The sequence below is a fragment of the Sesamum indicum genome, linkage group LG2 (assembly GCF_000512975.1).
Source record: "Sesamum indicum cultivar Zhongzhi No. 13 linkage group LG2, S_indicum_v1.0, whole genome shotgun sequence".
In the NCBI taxonomy this organism is placed as follows: Eukaryota; Viridiplantae; Streptophyta; class Magnoliopsida; order Lamiales; family Pedaliaceae; genus Sesamum; species Sesamum indicum.
In genome coordinates this window covers 16174448-16196771 of record NC_026146.1, presented here as the reverse complement: position 1 = coordinate 16196771, position 22324 = coordinate 16174448, and the positions used below count along the sequence as shown (strand labels likewise).

General features: G+C 31.8%; 2 protein-coding genes across 2 annotated transcripts; both read right to left on the bottom strand.

Annotated features, from left to right (window-relative positions):
* LOC105156393 (ubiquitin receptor RAD23c-like) lies at positions 5381 to 11597 on the bottom strand. Its single transcript, XM_020691977.1, has 13 exons — positions 11390 to 11597; positions 9785 to 9946; positions 9301 to 9354; positions 8409 to 8476; positions 8247 to 8268; positions 8065 to 8156; positions 7786 to 7957; positions 6987 to 7139; positions 6835 to 6903; positions 6691 to 6738; positions 6483 to 6592; positions 6298 to 6376; positions 5381 to 5821 (listed from the first exon to the last, which is right to left on the bottom strand). Exons 1-13 carry the CDS (start codon positions 11453 to 11455, stop codon positions 5705 to 5707), a joined length of 1212 nt encoding a protein of 403 aa, XP_020547636.1. The 5' UTR covers positions 11456 to 11597; the 3' UTR covers positions 5381 to 5704.
* On the bottom strand, positions 14990 to 15919 carry LOC105156392. Its single transcript, XM_011072512.2, has one exon. It carries the CDS (start codon positions 15787 to 15789, stop codon positions 15214 to 15216), a length of 576 nt encoding a protein of 191 aa, XP_011070814.1. The 5' UTR covers positions 15790 to 15919; the 3' UTR covers positions 14990 to 15213.

The following is a 22324-nucleotide window of genomic DNA, read 5'->3' as shown; positions in this document are numbered from 1 at the left end:
ATAGTTCAAAATGACAACATTGCATTATCTAAACAATTTCACTTAATATTTTTAGTTTTAAAGAAAATAAATCAAATTTAGATTTACATTTTTAAAAAAAAAGGTCGAATATGCCCACCCCAAGAAACTACAATTGCAAAAGAACAAAAAATAATAATAATTATAATAAATGAAAATAAGTGTATAGGAGGCTCACCGCTCATTCAAACATATGGTTGTTGAAAGAGTAGAATCGTGAAGGGATTTTATGTGAAAGAAGCGAGGACAGCTGTGGAATTTTCTCTAAAGGTTTTCTGTCGTCATGCCACTGATGTCCACCCAATTGGATTTTCTATTTTATATTATATTATATTTTTTTATTTAAGATATAAAAATAACATATTATATTTTTTTTATAAAAAAAGTTTATAACGTGTATCCTGTATATGTTAAAAGAGTAAAAGATAAAATAAAATTTGAAATAAAACGTCCAATCTGAGTATTAAAATGTATTCACCCACTTTTCTACCTTTTATTCGAGAGAGTTTTTTCTCATTCTTTTGGATTTTATTTATCAATAACTAATATACAGATTGTCAATATCAAATATTTATGATTAATCAACAATTATTATTAAAATAAATTAAAACATTCCCATATTAATGAAATTATAACTCGACTCATTATCATTGATCGGGTTCAACTTCGCCAACTGTGTTATGTATAATGAGGTAATTTGAGATTGAAGTCAAAGCTGGTGAGTTTACTATTGAATAGATGATTTATTTGGGTACAAAAATTAGTGATTTATGCAGCACATGCAGTTGTGGTCTCACAAAACAATTACGACCTTCTTCTTCATTTAACAGATACCCTAAATTGCATTCTTTTAATTTCCAGTCTCATAAATAAACTTCAGTTGCCTTTACTTCCAACCCTATTTCTTTTTTTTATTTTTTCATTTTTTAAGACACAGAAAATGATTTCCACTAAATATACATCTTAAATTTAATTCGACTATTATATCAAGGATTCAAAATTATATATAAATATATTAAGTATATAATTTTATATAAAAAAAAAACGTATGAAATTCTTAATATCAGCTAGTAAGTGTGGCACATTCCATACATGTGCATAATTTTTATAAAATATTTAAATTATATTATTTACTTTTTATAGAGTTAAAATTACTTAAAATATATATAAGATAAAAATGAATGCAAAAAAAAAAAAAAACTACCAAAAGGTAGCTATAAAAAATCATGATGAGTGGAAAAGTTAAAATTAATTTAAAAAAATTAATATACCAATAAATAATCAAGTTAGATAATAATTAAATTGTGGATGATTGTATTGTCATCAAATCCTATTTACGGAACCATGTGTCACCTAAAATCTTAATTATGAAACTCAAAATGCGTCTTACCCTTAACAACTACTCTTAAGAATGATTGAATTATTTATTCTAAATTTTCTTGCATTTAATATAAATACGCAGCATATATCAAAGCAATATTCTTAAATAAAATAAATAGCATATATAATGTTTATGAGCATATCGGGTATGTGTTAAATATAATAAATAATATAAGGGATAATCACATTTAAATTCCTGGTCTATATATGATAAATTAGATAAATGATCCATGTATTCTATATAATTACGAAATTCCCAACAGTCAAGAAGTAGGGGTGAATTTTGTAACAATATTGATGTTTAGGAGAAAATATATATATAATTTTTCAAAAAGAAAATAATTTGTGTAAATGATATTAAATGTTTCTCAGTAAATGAATGCATAAGTACTCAATAAAACAGAGATAATTGGTATAAACAGACTATAGTAAATATAAAGGGCAAATTACAATAACCTTTCTTGAGGTTTGACATAATTACAAATACCCCTCCATTGTTTGAAAAATATAAATACTTCCTAATGTTTGATGAAATTATGTAATCCTGAAATGATTGTATGAAATTGTCAACTTTGCTCTTATTGTATTTTTTTTAAAAAATTAAAAATTTATATAAAAAAAAATCAAACAGAGAGATGGAAAAATTTTAAAAATTATAAAAAAAGAAATCCACTTAGTCTATAAAGAAATTAAAAAATAAATAAAATTATAATTTTTAATCCACAAGATCATTTTTGTCAGTTCACTATAAAAAAAATGAAAACTTAATTAATTAGGCTAATAGTTTGATGACCGTTAAAATTAGAGAGGTATTAATATTTTTTTAAATAACGAAAAAATATTCATAATTATATCAAAACCTGGTAGAAGATAATTGTAGTAAACCCAAATATAAATATCCAAATACAATCCGCTATTCATAATTACATGAATGTTTATTACAATGGCAAGTGACGTGAGAGGTGACACAAGAATACCACAATCCAAACGTATGTTTATCTGCATTCAGTCCCACATTACTTGGCATGCGCACCGAAAATCCATCCCTCGCGCGCAGCAGAAAACACATGTCCACCGTAAATCTCAATCAAACATTTGTGCCCACCAATACCATCAAATGATCAGCAGTTTCTGGTCAAGATTGAAGACTGATCGATCCTTACTACCTCTGATCCCCCCAATCAAATGAGGTTTCAGTTCCAAGTTTGATAACAAGAATGTAGTGGAGGTGGAGGATGTCTGATTCTGACCAAGTGGTCCTCTGTTGCATGACTGGTTTCAACTTTGTGCCCGTGATCATGCTACGCGTCACTCACAACGAGTCCGTATCTTTCATTTTAAATTTATATTTTTATGTTATATTAAATTTATAAATATAAAATCACAACAAGCTCCTCCATAATTACAAGTACTTCTCGTTAAATGAAAAATAACAAATACCTCTATAAAATTTATGATCGTTTAACAAAGATCCTCTTGTAACAAGCTATTGTATAAGGTATTTATTAGATATTTGTAATTTTTCAAATAATAAGAAAGTATTTGTAATTATAAAAAACTTGAAGGAGCTCATTGTAATTTATCCATAAAATTACTTATATAAAATATCTATGTTATTAAGGGATAATTACACTGTCAAACCCTGAGGTTGTGTAGAATTACACGTAAACTCTTCGCGATTTAGAAAATTATATCTAATACTTTTGAAATTTGCTTCTATCTAACAAATAAGTTTCCCGGTTAGTCAGAATTCATTGGATTATATTACAATAACAAAAAAAATGAATAAATTTTATATTTACCTCCAATTGACTTATTATTGATTTATTGCAAGCTAGATAAATTTGTTTACGAGTAAATTATCCTTATACATCTTTACATATTAATGCATGTGAAGAGATATATCTTCACCGTTGTAAGGATAGTTTAGTCCCAAAAGATTTGTTTGGTCTGTAATAAGTTAGTAATAAGTCAATCGATGGTAAATATCAATTTTTATTCAGTTTTCTTTTTATTATATTAACAAATTTAGTGAACTTTGACTGATAGAAAGACCTATTTGTTAGACGGAAGCAAACTAGATGCAATTTTTCAAACCACATAGAGTTTATGCATAATTATACAAAATCTCATATAGAAGAGTGTAATTATCCCTATAATTAAATTGAAAATTTGAGAAAAGAATTTATACATATATACGGACCATACGTGTGAAATAAAAAATATAATAAAAGAGCTATGGTGCGACTAACTAAGGCTTTAATTAAGCCTTAATTGGTTGCTTGTACATGTTGTCTACTAAGCAAGAGGGCGTTCGTAAACTCTGTATACAGTATTTTGAAGATTTATTAAAGGAATGACTATTATACCCTCATAAATGGGGGTAATTCTCATCACATGCATGCGAGGACCATATATGAATTATTAGTGGAGGTGGGAAATTGCAGGTACAAAATGAGTCATTTTCTGGCAGCGTAACATAGTTACTTTATGGAAGTTGAGAGATTTTTGTCCAAAGGAAAAGAGAAGAGAGAGGTCGTGCAATTTCTTGTTTGGCTGTCACTTTTTACTCAAGAAAGTAGGCAATCTCCAAACCCCATTTAGCCCTTTGTTGGCTTTCTGTTTTTTGGTGATCCGAAAAGCTACTTTAATCGACAACAAACACACCCCCACCAAGAGTTTGTATTTCCTAATTAACCCTTGTCGAAAGATGCATTATAATTTGCTTCCATATGGCCAAGAACGACTTAAAACTCTCAACAAATGCCAACTATACGTATTTAATAAAACAAAGATATTTTTAGCAGTCAAACGTGTACGTATATACTTAACAATGTGGACGAAGGAGTCACGTCTAAATAGTAAAGTTGAGGCCTCATAATCAAAATTTTATTATGTTCGACTCCAACGATATGGGCATGTAATGTGCTTTTATAGTAATTTCTTCGTCTTCTTTAACTACATTCTTTAATCTAAAATATTGATATATTGAGTCAGTTTTTGAGTTTGAAGAATTAAATAATTTAATGAGACAAATAAATTCCCAAAAAAAAAAAACAATGAAATGTTGCGGAACCCTAATCGGCAAGAATTCAATAACTGCACTACTAATTAGACCTTATACCAAGTAGCATCTGTCCCTGGGTGCAAATACCTCATGAAAAGGAAAGAAAATTAAGATTTGGAATTATCCTTGAATTTTTTTCCCAAAAAGGAAATATATAAATATATATATATATATTTATGTATGTAAAAGTAAATAGAACCGAAAAATTAATTAAAAAAGCGTGAGTTCTCAATTACTAAACTAACAAACTTATAATTTGTTTGATTAGGCTGAAAGGTGGATAAAATAAATAAAAGTTAAGATAAGTATATAAGAATAAATTTGATAAAGCAGATCAAAAAACATAAAAAAGAACAAATTTGAGGAGAAGTATAACTAAATGTACATAATACTCCTCATTTAATTTTGTTTCTAACCAATTGAGGGAAAAAGTGAACTTATAAGCCACCAAAAAGACAGAATAATACATATTTTGCTTTTATTTACTTTATTACCCATTTGAAATTCAATTTTATTTTTCTGTCCAATTAAGAAAAAAAGTGAACATATAAGCCACCATAGAATCAAAAAAAGTACATAATTTGCTTTTATTTACTTTATTACTCATTAAGTTACTATAATCGCTCTCGTTTTTCCGAACAGATAAAATCAGGGGCTACAATAAGTTGCTTGTTCTCTCATACCAAAAAGATAAGAGAAATTCTATGCCACAAACAAAAATGTGTATAGATCAAGAGTTTCTTGTCAACCCAAACTTGCAGCCAAACAAGACAACTACATATGAAGAGAGAGGTGACAGTTGCCAGGCCAGAACATCGCCCAGATACCATAAAATGGTCATGCCCCTGCGTACACAATTATATTTCCATTGCCAATTTACAGAAAGAATTAATGAAAATCGTGCAATACTCAACAAAACGAAAGCAAATTGATCGCTGATTATTTGGAATGAAAAGATTCCCATGGTGCAATCACAGAGATTAAGGGAAGCTCATGTACAGGACCTTGGAAAGAAATTGTATACGAGCACCAGAGACACAAATATAGACATGACAAGGTAATTACAGTTTTCTTAACACGATGATCCTCTTCATCGTACGAATCCTGGAAAGATGGCAGAAAAGGTTCACTGTATGCGTACAAGGTGGTTAAGAGCTAAAAAGAAATAAGATGGGAAGTAACGAAAGAGGGCAAATTACGGCTGGAAAAGATGAAACATGTCCAACTTGATTCCTGTCATCATTCTTCAAACTCGTGGATGTGATCTAAAAGGTAGTTTGCAGCAAGCTCCTCGTTCTTGTTGCAGGCAAAGAACACTTCCAGTACTAGCGCTCGATCAAATCCCATAGCTTCAAGCTGAACCACATGATGGCAAAAAACACCAAAATCAGTAACTGTTGCGACATGTTTCGTTGTACCCTCACATAGTGAAAATCATTACAGCACAGAGAAGGGACGGCATCAACTTCAAAGTCCAAGTGAGAAATTTCAATTTTCAATTCAGAACCCCAGTGTCTGAATTCCAGGAATGTTCTATGTCCACAGTGAGAATTTCGTATTAGTAGGTCAAAGAATACTATGTTTGGCTGCTTGATTAAATTTTATTAGCTGTGCGGTGAGCACCCAATAAATTTTTCAGCAATCTCCGTAACTTCTTCTGATTCTAAAAACAGTATCCTATTAGGAAGCAAATATTATGAAAAGAAAAAAGAATTTCCCCTTTTGCCTACCGTGAAATCTTGCAAAAGGCTTTCAGAAACATGTACTCAAAAGTCTAAAGAAGTCCCTTAATTCCCTCCAGAGAAGTAAGATCGAGTCAGTGTATCACTTACCCTTTCTATGGCTTCACGTTCCTCAGGTGTAACTTGTATAGCCTGTGGCATTGCTCCAGCAAGCTGCTCCAGTATGTTCCTGATGCATCAAGTAAAAATAGGGGGGAAACCAACAAGTCAGCAAACCAATACTTGCAATGAATGAAAAAGCATGTTTTGAGCATAAAATGCTAAGCTTATGATACCCTGCTCCGCCTTCAACAGGCTCATTAATGAGACGAAGAAAATCAGCCTGGTGTTCTTGTATCAGTCTAACTAATTGAGGATTTTGCTTTCCTAGTTCCTGAAGCATGGGCTGCCGACAAAAACAGATATCAATCAGATGTTTGCAAAGGAACATATTACCAATCATTTAAAAGAGGTACAGGTTTTTGTCATAGAGTGCCAAGCTACCTGCAAGATCTGTGGATTGGCCTGTACCATTGCTCTCAGTGCTTGGAACTGAAGCAAAATATTAAGAACAAAATTTTCTTACAAGTCTTACAAGAAAGAAATACCCTTTTTCTTCTTGAGGTTTTCTGATTCATATAACTCTACCTGTGGGCTGTTACGTAGAAAATCCAAGGTATTTGCACCACCAGCATTTGAGCCCACACTTGGAAAGCCCTGTACAAGAGCGTCATAGTTCCATCACCCAAATGCTTCTCACTCGGATGAATGAAGGATAAAAAGACAAAATAACCAAGAACCTGTGGAAAAAGATCCAGTGGATTTGCATTTGGGCCAGCTGAAGGTACTGCTGCTGGTTGAGCTGCTTGCTGAGGCTGAGCTGGCACGTTAGCAGCCTGCCTGCTGGGCACACTTGCAGATGTTGGTGGAGCTTCTGCTGACTCAGGGATCCCCTGAGACATATCAAACAGTATCAATACTAAATTCAGCAAAATTCGGATATGTTTCACCTTCGAATTAAGAAAAACCATCAGCAGCCACATAGTCAAACAAGAGCAGATGGAAACAAATACCACATCGTAGAACGGGAATGTCAGAACCACTGTTGCCACAGAAGACTTTCAACCAAGCAATGAAAACCTCAATGAGGATGAGCTACCCTAAGAGCAGAACACATAACCATAATTGGACAAGTCAAGTTATGGCAACATGAGAGAAAAGGATGACTTCCTATAATCCCAATGTTGTCACTAGAAAGAATTATGGAAGGGGGTAGGATCAAAAGCAGATAAGTGGTGCCGGAACAGCTGGCCCATGAAAGATCCAGCAAAGGGTAACAATTAGCATCAGGCTGCTGTCCAAAACAAAAGTTAACATTGAATGAGTAGTTCATCCAAAAAACACAGGAATTCCCAGTGAAATCCCTTCTCCTCATCCCCAGAGAGTATAGCCAAATTTTAGTCATGATGGATCTGTGTCACGCTCACACATGTTCCTTTTCAAGGATTAAGGCTTTGAGCATCCAACAAAAAGTCACCATTGACCAAAGCACCAGAAAATTTTTTAGTACACAGAAGAATATTGGTTTGACAGACTTACAGAGTACAAATATTCAACTGCTCTCTCTGGATTGTTGTAAGCAGCACGAAGGGCTCGAACAACTGTGTCTCTATCCCAAGTTCCCCCACCCATATCAAGAATCTGCTGGACTGCTCCCTCAAGGTTGTTTCCAGCAACTAGATTAGATGCAGCTTGGCCATACACATCCGACCTGCCACCAGAAAACAACCATCAAAACTCGACACAATCAAAGTACCCCGAAGCTAACTATTTAGATACAGATGTATCAACATCAAATCTCATTTTACAGATGCTCACGTATTATTGGCAGCTGGAATAGGAGAGGGAGAGGGAGCGGGAGCGGGAGCGGGAGCGGGAGCGGGAGCGGGAGCGGGAGCGGGAGCGGGAGCGGGAGCGGGAGCGGGAGCGGGAGCGGGAGCGGGAGCGGGAGCGGGAGCGGGAGCGGGAGCGGGAGCGGGAGCGGGAGCGGGAGCGGGAGCTGGAGCGGGAGCAGGTGCAGCCCTGTAAAGTAGTAACAGCATGCGAGGCACAAATTATAAAGCAAATCCTATCCACCTCCCACGCATAATCAAAGGGAGGCAGGGTGGATGGATATTGATAAATCCCCACACCATATTAGACGGCATATAGATAAATCTTACGTCGCTGCAGGAGTTTGCGGAGTTGTAGATGCTGGAGTTGGAGTGGGAGCAGTACTTGTCTGTGGTGCCTATAAGGAGTGAGACAAAAGTAGATCTAAATACTGCCACTCTAAGTAGAATGATCAGAAATTAACAAAATACTGTTTTTAATTTTATATGAAAAACAGAACCAATCTAATATTTCAATGTCAATCAAACATAGTTAAGCAATCAAATAAGACTAGACACAGTGCACATGGGAGTCAAACGCTAGAACTTTTGCTGAAATCTCTAGGAAATAGTTAAAAAAAGACAAATTGGAGTTACTTCATAGATGAAAAATTCAGGGGCTGATCTCAAGTTTGCCACACCATAACAGCTGTATAAAATGCCGGATCCCACCTAATTCAAATGTAGGCAAGATACCAGCCCAAAGTGTACTTTGGCCCCTCTCACAACAATAATTTCAGAACCCTTTTATAGAAATAGAACAAAATGAAGAGGCTATTTTGTACAACTCTCTGTCTTATTTTGGTGATAAAAGATAAAAAATTCAGAGTCAAGGTAACTAGACTACTAGAGAATAGAAGAAACATTTCACATTTAGAAAGGTATCGACAAGTAAATTTTCTTTTGCATGAATGGAATCAGAATATAGAATTCCTGCTCTAGTAGACAATTGCATCCCATATTTAACATTCAGAGTAGGAATCAATATGTCAAACAAAGGTACGACAGCTAACATCTTAATTCACGATGTATATTCTGATAAGATCGCCAAAAAATACAGCTATCATTTCAAAAGGATAAGGGACCACAGAATTATGGTCAAATAGAATCAATAAAAATCTTGGTTTTTTAATCAAAAATAGAAAAATCACACTGCTGAAGTAGCACATTGGGTTGGCATTACCTTCACAGTGGGTGCACTCGACATTGTTGAGCCTTCACCTGCTGATCCCTTGTTCTACAACATTACATAAAGAACATCATAAATATATCATCACAATCAATAGCAATAGCAACATGTATGGTAAGTCCTAGATTTTTGGTTGTATTGTAACAGATGTGCACAATTTCAGCTTTTAACAACGTACAAAAAATAATATGGATATATGCATGCCCACTACCAGATCCATTTCTAAAATCTGCGTGATCATCTTTATGACCAATAGAAATAGAGTTCAAAGTCCACAGCATGTTGTATCAGATTCATCTCGGTCTAATAAATTTTGGGCATCTCTTTGCTTGATCGTCATTTCTAGATCATAAAAGGATACTAAAACAAAGGGTAAGGAAGAAATTGAAAATCATATGCAAAGAAGTAGCTAGCTCTTAAAAGATCCACCTCTGAGGACCTATATAATGTATTTCTGCCATTGTTTATCAACCTTTACCTTGGTCAGCATAACAACAACAAAACTACTCTCAGCAACTTTATTTTCTTCCAGTGTCGTTCCATCTTTAAGAACTTTTCCCTGATGGATAAGCATCTGTTGCGTGGCAGGATAAATATCTGCTCCCTGTGTACTTTCTATGGTTTTCTTCACATCCGCAACCTGCCAAATAAAACAATGATAAAGATGAGCAGAAAGAGTCATACTTTCAAGGCAATATACGAATTTCAGGTGCGAACTAGAACATATATATGTCACCATAAGCATTGTTTAAGATGAAGTACGCTAGATTCTAATGAAACTCACTACTCATTATTACCACGCATGAGTATAATCCTTATTCTCAAACTCAACTTTGAAACATATCAGTAGGAAAAGTAATTCCACCAAATATTTTGTTCCATCTAGAACAAGAGCAACAATATGCACACACTCCATGAAAAGCAATCGTGTTTTTGATCCAGCCTCAAAAAGATCTGATCACAAGTAGAACCCATTTTAGGAAATTCTAACAATAATATGTTGACCATTTGGTTCCTCTTGTGAAAGCTAGAGATTTATTATGCAGTTAAAAGATCATCAAATATGTTATGTCCACCAGAAGATGAGCGTTTATTCATTTCCTCAGTCTAGTGCATGGTATCCGCCACAAACAGCTTTTCTCAACTGGGAAATTAAAAGAAAATCCACTATAGCCTCTTTGCTTAATCACATGTTTCTTCAATTTATAAGAAACTTCATGGAACTTAGGTAAATAGTTCTCCTTAAATATGGATTCATTTCCTTTGTGCACCGAGCTTCTATAAGGAAATATTTCCTTGATGTGGTTTTGTAAGAGCTAAGAGGGTATGGTAGCTTATGTAAAGGGCTACACCAAACCTTTTGATAGCGATCACTAAAAATAGCCTCTAGTTTTGCTAGTAAACTTTAAGATATACATAGATGTTCTTTGTGATTTTTCATTCCTTATAAACAACACTAGACGGTGTTCACACATCAGCAACCACCATGGCACTGCCATTGACCAACAGCGAAAAAATCAACAATTAGTGAGTCCTTTCTGGTTTTATGAGAAATATCAATATTGCTAACTTCAAGAATTAAACTCCATGACTTCAAACAAGAACCATTTGGAAATTGTTAACCAAATGAATTGCGCTAAACAAAACTATAACGCCAGCATAAAATTAAAGAAACTCTTAATGTTACACATTGAAGACAGACATCAAATTAAGAAAATTAGAAATAATTCTTAACATGATGATTATCCACGCCAACTAACTTCAGTATAGCAAGCTGAAAAGTTCATCACAAAACAATCACATAAAACAGTCCCACAACTAGAATGTATATGTACACTTGACGAAGACATGAAATGCCCGCAATTCAAACATAAATTCAGTAAACTAACACTCTTGATCGAACTACAAAATCACTCGAAAAAAGCAAGCGAGTACAAATCGAAATACCCAAGGACCCGAAATACTCGACAACAAGATTTCAAAAATATAAAAAACAAATTATACCCATATTTCATACGGAATTCTGATTCTGATATCAGACGAAAATTTCGAAGAAAAAAAGAAACAGAAGAAGAACACGAACCGTATCCTCGGGCTTCACTTCGATTTCGAAGTGGGTGCCCTTGAGAGTCTTCACGAAAATCTTCATCCTTATGAATTTCTTATTTCCACGAACAATTTTATCTTTATCAGCGTCGCAAAATCGGATCGGGGAGAGAGAGAGAGAGAGTATTGAGACGAAGAGGACAGAGAACCCGGCGGTGCAAGTAAAGAATTATTTAATTTTTTTTCCGCTTTCTTGAAATTACTAGATGTAGGGATGAGACGCGCTTTTGGTTGTCGTCAGGAAAACGGAGAAGCAATGGAGATGATAGACTTGGCACGTGATGGACACGATAAGGGGGAAGAGAGTAGTAGTAGGGGGAAGGATGAGAATAAAAGTTAGCTAGATTTTTGTCCGACAAGGGATTTGTGGGATTTAAGTAATGTTTATCTTATGAGTGGGACCCCCTTTTGCTATTTCACTCTGGAAATTTTTATAGCTTTTGGGCCACAGCCCAACTGGAGTACTGGGCCGAATACTTTCTTATTTACACTCATAAGATATTTACACTCCCAATATTTGTTACATGTAAATAATATTAAGGATATTAGATGTGATTTTCAAATCATATGGAATTTATGTGTAATTATATCAGATCTTATAAAAAATGCAGTGTAGTTAACCCTTTTTTTATTCTCATTGTGCAGGTTCAATTTCTTTTATATTTTCAATTCCATCATTATAAATAGGTGAATATAATTTTATTCGTCACTTACATATAAATCATGATTTAACTTGTGATTTGATCCGTGCTTTATTGTAGATATATTATTTATTTTGACTTCATATAAATCCCGTAATTTTGTCTTTAAAAGATGCATCACTCAATAAATAAACTCTTAAAATTTATAAACAGCACAAACTCCTCGTTAACACCAATATGATAGAATTACCTACATTATTGTCGTCATCTTTACCCATCATCTCTAATTAAATTACTCAACTTTAAATTAGGTCTGGTACCTCACCAGTTGTAGAATTTGGTTAAAAGTTATGTAGAAAAAGCTGCAGATAGGGGCTTAAAATGTTAGATTTTGGGGTTTAGGGCAGCAGGATGTGAATATTAGTTTAATCGGATTATTATGCTTGTAATATGGAAAAAGAGCAAAAATAACTCTCTTTATTTTAGAAAACGAAACAGCAAATATCTGTCCAAATCGTTAATAAATGGATAATTTATTATTTATATTATTTTATTTATTTTTTGTATCCGAAGAGATAAATTATATTTAATCCATTAGGATTATGACAAATGTTTTGATTTTAACACTTCCCACGCTATCCACGAGCCCCCCCGTCCAATTTCCTTCCACCAACCCCAAAAAATTAAAAAAGGGAAAAATCATAAGAAAGATGGGAATTTCTTAGTTTGTTCATGAAATTTCTAAAAACATATACAAAAATCGGGAATCTAAAAATATCTTTGGATTTTACGAATCTAAGTTTCTCTGATGAAAACAAATTCATAGTGGAATATAAATATCAAAATTTAATTAAATGTATAAGTAATTTTAAATTAAAAAATATCTTTTAATGGTAACGTTCTTTTCTCCTGTTCTTTGACTTTTTCGCAAATTCCATTCTTTTCTTTTCTTAGGAGAAAAATCGCTTTCTTCACGGTAACAAGAGAATCCATGAATATCATCTATTGATTTTCCCTCTTTTTTTTTTTTTTCTCCCTTTCTTGGAGTAAAATTTTGCTCATGTTCTATATATATTTTTCTTTTAAGTTTATTTTCTTAATTTTAGTAGAACCAATCAAGCACCCAAAAAACTATAAAATTTTGCATTTTGTCAAATCCTTAACGGTATATTTGGATTTGAAAAAAGGATTTGGAGAAAGAATTTTAAATGATTTCATATGAAAAGAATTTGAAATTCATACATATTCATTAAAATATAGCTCAAGTTTAGAAAAGAATGATTTGAAATTTTTTAAATTTAGAATTATCTAAATATTCAAAAATTTGTTATTAACGATTTGAAATCTTCAATTCAAATGGAATGTAAGAGAAAATTATCAATGTTATCTAATCTATGTGAAATTATTAATATTTATAATTTGATAATTTTCAAATAATGGATTAAGTTTTGGCTTGGAATTTGATATAATAATATATTTGGTTCCTAGAAAGACAAAAAAAGGGTTTTAATGCAATTTATTCCCTGTAATATTGCAAATAAGTAAATTATTCTCTTATAAAAAAAATAATTTATCCCTCTACGTCTTTTACAATGTTGCAATTTACCCCTCCCCTCTCTTTATATAGGGAGGTAAATTACTTCAATTTAAAAAATACAAAGAAAATTATTATATTTTAAAAAATATAAAAGATAAATTGCTAAAAAAATATATAAAAAATATTTTTTATTCATTTGAATATTACAAAAAAAGAAAATTACTTGAAGTTTTTCCGACAAAAAAGAGAATGTAGAAAATTACAAATCTTGCTTTGTATTGCTTAAAAAAGTATCTTGCTTTGGAAATTGAAATGGTATCCGTCACTTGGCCTTTCAGTATCCTTTTTCGTAGGGATTACAAAAAAGAGAATTTGTTATGCTTGGAGACTATCAGTCAAAATACCCCCATAGATTACTCCCTCAAAATATATCCAAAACCTTCATTGTATTTTTAACAAATGAAAAATTAATTGATAAATTCGTCCTCACTATTCCAAAAAAAAAAAAAAACCTTCATTGTATTTTTAACAAATGAAAAATTAATTGATAAATTCGTCCTCACTATTCCAAAAAAAAAAAAAAACTAACCATTAGAAAATATTTCTTGTATCAAAGCTCGTTAAAATATCAATGTCCAATTTGGTCGTTGTAACCTATCAACGTATTAGTAACTCAAACTCAATATTCATATATATAATCTATGTATTCTCTGTCTACCCACCTGGATCCAACTTGGGTACAAGAGTCCTTGAGCATTCCTACGACTATGGGGAACAGAGTATTTGAGATACTTTCTCTACTCCTCCTTTATTTAAAAACGCAAGTATTTGACCATCTCGCTCTTCTTATCAACACAAATTAATAAAACAGAGTTGTTGAGCATGAATCAATAATTCCAACTGGGATGCTTCCTGTAACTTCATTCAAAAATCAAAACTCTTTTTCAACTAATAGTGTTATGAATTAAATTATTATTGAATTTTTTTTTTCTTTGGATTGAGATCTAATCTAATCCAACAAAATAAAATTCATGTGAAAACAATAAATAAAAAATTCTGCTGTGTACAGACACATAAAATATCCACAAAATATCATATTTTCGTAAACTATAAACCAAAAGCTTGGAGTTACCGTCGGATCGAGAGTTAATACGTCATATCATCCATCATCATTAAAATAAGCTTAAAGGCTTCTTTTTTGAGGAATAAATAGTTTAAAAAATTGGAAAATACTATTAAAGAAAATAAGAAAAATAAAATAAAAAGAAGCCCACTTGTTCAAATGCCAAGTACAACTAGTGCAAACCAACGGATTGAAAATTGATTCGTTCAAATACAAATTATTTGCCCAAACTCGTGCAATAACAAGTCAGCCCCAGTTTTAACTTTTTGTCCTTAAAAGCGTGCTTTCATTAGTAAATGAGATAATTAAAATTTAATATTCAGTGCAGCTGCTTTGTTCCTCAAATTTCGCCATAATTCGCAGGCAATTCCCATAGGCGTACGTGTACTCATCAACCATATTTTCAATTTCAGTATCAAATAGAAAAAGTTCAAAAAATAAATAGAAAACGTATCAACAGTATCCTATGCCTAAAGGGCAACCAAAAAAGAGGCTCTGTCCTATTGGGCCGGCAACGTTTCGGGTCTCCATGGAATGTCACCCGACCCGAACCCCATATCCGAATAGTCAAACAACCCATCCAACGCCACGTATTCACCGGTACCGCTACTGTAGTCGGGCTCCGTCTCCCCGCATCCAAACCCAAACGGGTCGTAACTCGGGATCTCCCAAAACTCGCTTCCGAGGTCAGACGAGTCGGACTCAACCCGAACCAACTCAGCCCTCAACTCATTCTCAGCTCCACCAGGAGAGGACGCCGTCGGCGGAAGCCCAAGCTCGTCATCAGAAGCCTCCAACAAGTATCCCAGATCCGGCCGAGACTCGCCGGAAACCAAAACCGTCTCCACCGCCTGGGCGGCATTTCCGTCGGCGGCAGACGACGGAGAGGCAGTAATCTCCTCCTCGAAGCTCTTCATGAACGAGTCAAGGTCCTGAGTGGTAGTGCAAAACTCAGAATCATCATCCAAACTATCCAAGAGATTCTCCCTGAGCCGCTTCACCTCCGGCGAGTCGATCTCCGACTCGGGCCCCTCCGTTTCATCACGGCCCCTCTTCTTAACCTTCAAATCTTCCATCAAATTATATACTCAAGCAAGCAAAAGCCAGAAAGAAAGAATTTCCCACAGTTGTAAACCTTCTCCGGAAATCTCAAAAGTCGTAGAGAGAAGAAAAACACAAACGGCGCAATGAGTTGTGTGGGGGAGGGAAAGGGAATGGGAATTTATAGTGGGGGTGAAACGGCAAAGTGGAAGAGATAACGGAGGGAGGGGGGGCAATGATGGTGACGTGGGAAAACATGGGGCCAAATCACGGACGTCTCGGCAATTATAAATTGCTTTCCTTTGACGTGTCTGCTCATCTGCTGTCTCGTAATCTTGGTGTAGTGGTAATAGTCCTATTTGTTCTAGGAATCTGTGTATTGCGTGATTATATTATTAACTGGAATTGAAAGTGGATTTGGAGTCCGGGGAGTGGGGGGCCCAGTTAGGGCATAGTCAATCACGATTCTGTGTCCGAATAGGGTTGTTTGTGGGATTTAAATGTGGGGTTAAAGTTTAATCCAAGTTGGGCGTCGGCACCGGTGGGGGTTGGGTGTGGGTGTGAGCGCTCCTCTGCGGAAAAATTAAATTATGACCCCCTTTGTCTTTATTGATTCTTGCTGGGATTTTTGATGTGGGGTGGACCCCTCTTTGTTTTCAATTTTTGTCTTATGCCATTTTTCTTTTAATTGTAATTTTGTTGATTTTCAATATTCGAAATGTTTTTGTTTTATATATGTTTGGGCTACATTATTGCCACGTCTCTTCAATGGCATCACACTGATACCAATCTTGAATTTTTCTAAATTTTCACATCATTAAATATTGATGTAGATCAAATATTGGACAAAATCCAATTTGCCCCTTAAACCCTACTTCACGTAACATATACTTTTCTAAGCTAACAATACAGTATTTATCCTTTATAATTAATTTTTGAGACAATCTTACCCTTATGTTATATTTATAATTCAAATAATTTTTTTTAATAATTTTATATTTTAAGTTTAATTCAAAGAAAATATTTTGTAATTATAATAAAATAATAGAAAATTAATAAATTTAATAGTTTGAATGTTATTATATTTTATGGACTCAAAGTTAAGTAATAAATGAGTACACAAAATACACAAAACAATTTCATAAAAATATATTATTAATTTAGTAATAAAATTAAGTTATTATGCATACATTATATTTGTTTATGTATCTACTATATATATATATATTAATTTTTACTCTACTTGTAATTTAAATTTTTTTCTTATTAAAAAATAATTTGGTAATGATTTAATATGCAAAAAACTAAAATATATATTAAAAATAATATAATTATTCAAAGTATGAGAAATATTTTTGTCCAATCAATGGGGTAAATGTTATCTTTGTTAATTTAGGAAAGTAAGTATTACATCGGGAATAATTAGGGGGGCAAAATATACTTTTACCCTAAAATATTTATAAATTAGTGATGAAACATAAAATAAATTTTTTAGTATGGCAAAAACTACACCAATCCCTCGCAAAGTTGTCACAAATCTTAGGTTGACGTTTCATGTTACTGGTCAGTCAATTTAACTATAATTCTTATAAATAATTAAATATTTATTTTTAATGTAATTGAATAATATTATATTAAAATCATTACCAACCAATCTTATAATTAATAATTATAATTTTTGAATTATCAAATGCACGCTAAAACAACATACCACAACTGCTAGTTAATATAGAAAAGAAAGACCATCTACAATTATAAACGACAATTAGTGATACTAACACACTAGTTTTAAAATACCACAACTATACCCTTATTAGACGATTTTAAAAAGTAATTGTAATTATTTTTTTAAACAAAAGTGATTCCACGTCATTTTAACATCATTGTACTAATTTTATTGTTGTTGTGATAATACTTTAAATTAATTTTTTTTTAATTTTCTTTCTCTTGTATTTGAAATAAATTTATTGATATATTTTAATTATATACAAAAAAAACAGCATACCACGAGCGTAGTTGTAGAAAAATGTGTAGTCATACATAAATAAGTATGGTCCGCATTGTGTGCGTTTTGATCAAGTAGAAGCTGCCTTTGGGATAAACGTCAAAGCTCTCTAGAGAGTAGAGAAAGTCAGTCCAACCAATTAGATTGAGAAACTTTTGTATAGATGCATTTTGTAACAAATTTATTGACATATTGGGGATTTTTTTTAAATAAAAAAACACACAATGTATTATACTATAATTAGTGATATTTTGAAAAAATAAAAAAGAAAAGTTAGATGCTACCTACTATTTCTTCAAGTGATTTTTTCAAAACTTATTACTTATAAAAAGACATTCATTAAAAAATAATTTATTAGGTGAGGAATATATTCAACATGGCATTAAGTATGTTAGACGTACTACTGAAACGTGTAAAACACACCAAAAGCAATTTACAAGTTTATTTGCATAGTTATGGATGACAATTGATGTGTTGAATTTAGATCGAAAAGCGTATTTTGTTTGTCATGATACCTAATACAAATCATGTGGATCTTGTATTAGTGCGTACTTTTAGTTGTTTATTATTGACATAATTCTATATATTTCCCCTCTAATATTGATTTCTTCTCATCTTAATTCCTACAATCCTCGCGTTGAATACAAGACCGACGCCCAGAGTTTTTTTTTTAATACAAATACACATCGATTCTAAATTAAAAAAAAAAGATAAACATGACAGCTACATTTTATGAGATTTTATATAATTATAAATACTCTTTTATTATTTAACAAATTATAAATATATCCATCAAATGAATGTAGCTCATAAACAATGAGTTGAAAATGACTACTTTACCTTTGCTATTTAATAAAACGTTTGACTAAATGGGAGAAAAAAATTGAGGGCTGGTAGAGTAAATAATTCGTAAAACAAATTAGTCCATAAAAATATTTTAAAAAATATATTAAATTATATTTTAGAGTCATCATAAAAATTGATGAAAACTTAATAAAAGCTAATGAAGTTAGCTTGTTTAAGCAAACATTAAAGTCCAAAGATTATTTGTGATTTTTTAAATAAGAATGAGATGTTCGTAATTAAGATAAATTTTAAAATGAGATGGCTGTAATTTATTCAAAATAAAAATAAAAGTAAAAAGAGAAGCTCAAAGTTGAATATTCGCCGGTCACTAACATACCATTGTTTCTATCCTTAAAGACAAATAGGAAAAGATTAAGGGTTTCCGACTTTTAATTATGGGCAAATTAAAACCAAAAAATAATTTAGTTCAATAAGGTGTACTAAAAGTACAATAAAAGCAGCTCCCCGCAGTTGCCGCAACGTTGTCCTAGATCCGCCCCTGTCTAAAATCCAACATGGGGATTACAATTATTATTTTAATCTACCCATGTACTCATAATCAATAATTGCAGGTTTTTGTTCGTATTTTGCACTAAGAACAAGTTACCTACGACAGCTCACTGCTTAGTTCCTAAGGTGGGAAACAAACTGCTCTAATTATTCACTCTATGCCGCACTTAATTACTATTTAACATAATTCAACACATCTCCACTTACTCGGAATTTAATAATTATGTCCACTACTCTTCCCCTACCTTTTTATAGGCCGTCACGTCTGCTCAATTGTAAATAATTTTGGCAAGCTTCTAAAATTGGATTAAAATATACAAAAAATTTATGTATTTAACAAAATTGTAATTATATTATTTGATATTATAATTGTAATTACAATTTAACTGTATATTTAAAAATAAAAATAAACATAAACACACATGTCTTTAGAAGGTGAGTTATAATTTTTACGAAATACATAAAATATTTATATATTTTGACCTAATATCAAATAGTGTTAATTTAATTTATCTTTTTTGGTAGCCCTCCTACCCGGGTATTATTAATGAGAGTAAAGATCATATATTCAAGTAATTAATCTTGGATTATTTGTTAAAATATATTTATTGCTTTTGGTACAATATTATTGTTTATGCTAAAAAAATATTTTACACACACAATCTGAGATGTAAATTTGTGTAAATAAATTATATATTGGGAGTGTAAATATAATTATTTTAATCTTTTCAGAATTTTGTATCAAATCAAATACTTCTAGACAAAAATGGAAAATAGACTATTTTATTTGTTTCTAGAAAGAGTTGTGGTTGGTTGACTTTGTAATTTTCAAATTTTAAGGGGTTCCGTCTGAAAAAACGTTTAAAAAAATTGTAGTCCAAAAAGAAAGTTATGGTAATGGGGGCGGGGACCTCGTGCCTACGCTCGCCCACACCACCCTCTACCGCATTGTCGGCCACGTACAACCACCAAGCACGTGTGTACTACCCAATTGATTATTACATATATAATCGTTAGCTTGGAGGTTGGACCGGGATCCACCAACCAAGCCGATCCACTTTTCACGCCCGGGTTCGCCCCGATCTGCCATTTCTTTTAAAATTATTATTAAAAAATATATATCAAGTGACGGTCACTTTAATCTTGTCACAAAATAATCATTAGTGACAATAATGGAATGTTGGGTGCACGCGCTTACAGTGTGATTGCGCCTCATTTTTATCATATTTTAAATTTTTTTTAAAATACTCCTGTATTTGTATTTAAAATACTATGTTTAAATTGACTTTTTTAAAAATTTCTTTTTGCATTTTCATCTCTTCTAAATATACAATTCTTAAACATATTTATATTAAATATTAAAATACAAAAAATAAAAAGGAAAAAATTACTAAATTTTATTATTTAATTTAGATTTCTATATTAATATAAATAGTAAGCAATTATAATAATTATAAGTTATAGATTAATTTAAATGTAATAGTTATTATAATTATCTAATATTATTTTTTACTTAACTAAAATATAAATTTAATTATTATAATTATCTAAAAGATTATTCATAATTACCAAAATATATTTAATTAATATAAATTAATTGATTATAAATTAGGAGCGCGGGGAGGTGATTGGGGATAGGCAGGCGGCGAGAATGGGGGAGGGGGGGGTGATTTAGATAATTTTAATTGTTTTTTCAAATAATTTTTGTATAATATATAGTTTTAATTAGTAAAATATGAATCATTGATTTTCTTTTATAAATTTAAGATTCAACCGCTAAGATTAATTAATTAGACCTGACGATTGTAGTATGATCAATATAAATCCAATCGTCAATAAAATAAAAAAATATATATATTAAATAAGGGCATAACAGTTATTTCATCAAAAAATTAACGCCATTAGTCATATTTAACGAAAAAGGACGATTGAGTTGAGTTTTTTAAACACAAGGGGGTGTTTTGCCGGTTTTTAAATCAAAGAGGAGTTTTACTAAATTTTTAAAACACGGACAGATTTTATGTAATTTAGCCTTTTGAAAAAAAATAATAAATAATATAATAAAAACCTTCAATAACGTTCCTTTTAAGTTGGACAGTAGATAAAAGGTATTAAAACATTATAAACTTGGAAGGGGCGCCATGTAATATTGTAAATTTTGATAGAAAGTTGTTATAATTTTGAAAGAATGGGGAGATAATCTATAATTACTTTATTGGTAATTATATTTACATAATAATATAAATTTTTTGTGTAATTATAGAAACTATTCTGATAGTTAAAAGTATGGGTTGTTTGTGTAATAATGTTAATTTTTTTAGAAATGTTAGTGTAATTTTTTAAAAATAAGGATAGTTTGTGTACGTAAATATAATTTAACTTTAAGAAAAATAGAGATAATTTATATAAATAGACTATAGAACATGACATGTAAATATAACTATCTCTTTAAGTTAACCACGACATGTTGTAATACACAATTTTTTTAGTGCAGGCAATTTAATAATATTAATTTTTACATCTGTCTTTTTGTTTTTTAACGATGCAAATTTGGGAGGGAGATTTTTATAATTTTGAAAAATGAGGTATCATATATATAATAATATTGATTTGGATAGGGAATCGATGTCCTTCTGAGAGCTGTTCAAATCGTATGTTTAGAAATATGAGAAAGAAAAATATCGTTAGTCTCACTAGGTGGTCCTAAAAAATATCATTTGATACTTAAGTCAGTTCGTTGAGATAGGAAGGAGATAATAAATGACATACAAATAAATGAATCAATTGAATGTATTTATAAGACTAAAAAATCGTATTTATACAGATCTACGTGACATAATCTCGATCCATCTCATATAAAATAATTCACACAAACCTTATTCCAGTCTCCAAATCAGGACGGTTCGAGTACATCTCGATCCTAATATATCCCTCATCATATTTTATTCTCACAGAATATCTTGTAATTTACATTTTATTAACTTATGTATGTGAAAAGTGAAATTCCGAAAGTTAAAGTTACGTAAATGCTGATAGACGGGTTGAGCTTATTTTTGTCACTAATGAATTCAAAATATTTTTATACTTTTCGATATTTATGGATAACCATTATCATCTCGAGAATAGTCAAATGAATTAAATATCTCTTATTGATATTTATGGGTATCCATCATCTACCTATTCAAAATAATCTAAATTTTAAATGGAAG

Coding starts and splice junctions, on each gene's coding strand:
- LOC105156393 (XM_020691977.1), bottom strand. CDS start 11,455: ATGAAGATTTTCGTGAAGACTCTCAAGGGCACCCACTTCGAAATCGAA. Junction 6,593..6,690: donor CCAATCCACAGATCTTGCAG/GTAGCTTGGCAC, acceptor TTTTGTCGGCAG/CCCATGCTTCAGGAACTAGG. Junction 5,822..6,297: donor AACGTGAAGCCATAGAAAGG/GTAAGTGATACA, acceptor CATGTGGTTCAG/CTTGAAGCTATGGGATTTGA.
- LOC105156392 (XM_011072512.2), bottom strand. CDS start 15,789: ATGGAAGATTTGAAGGTTAAGAAGAGGGGCCGTGATGAAACGGAGGGG.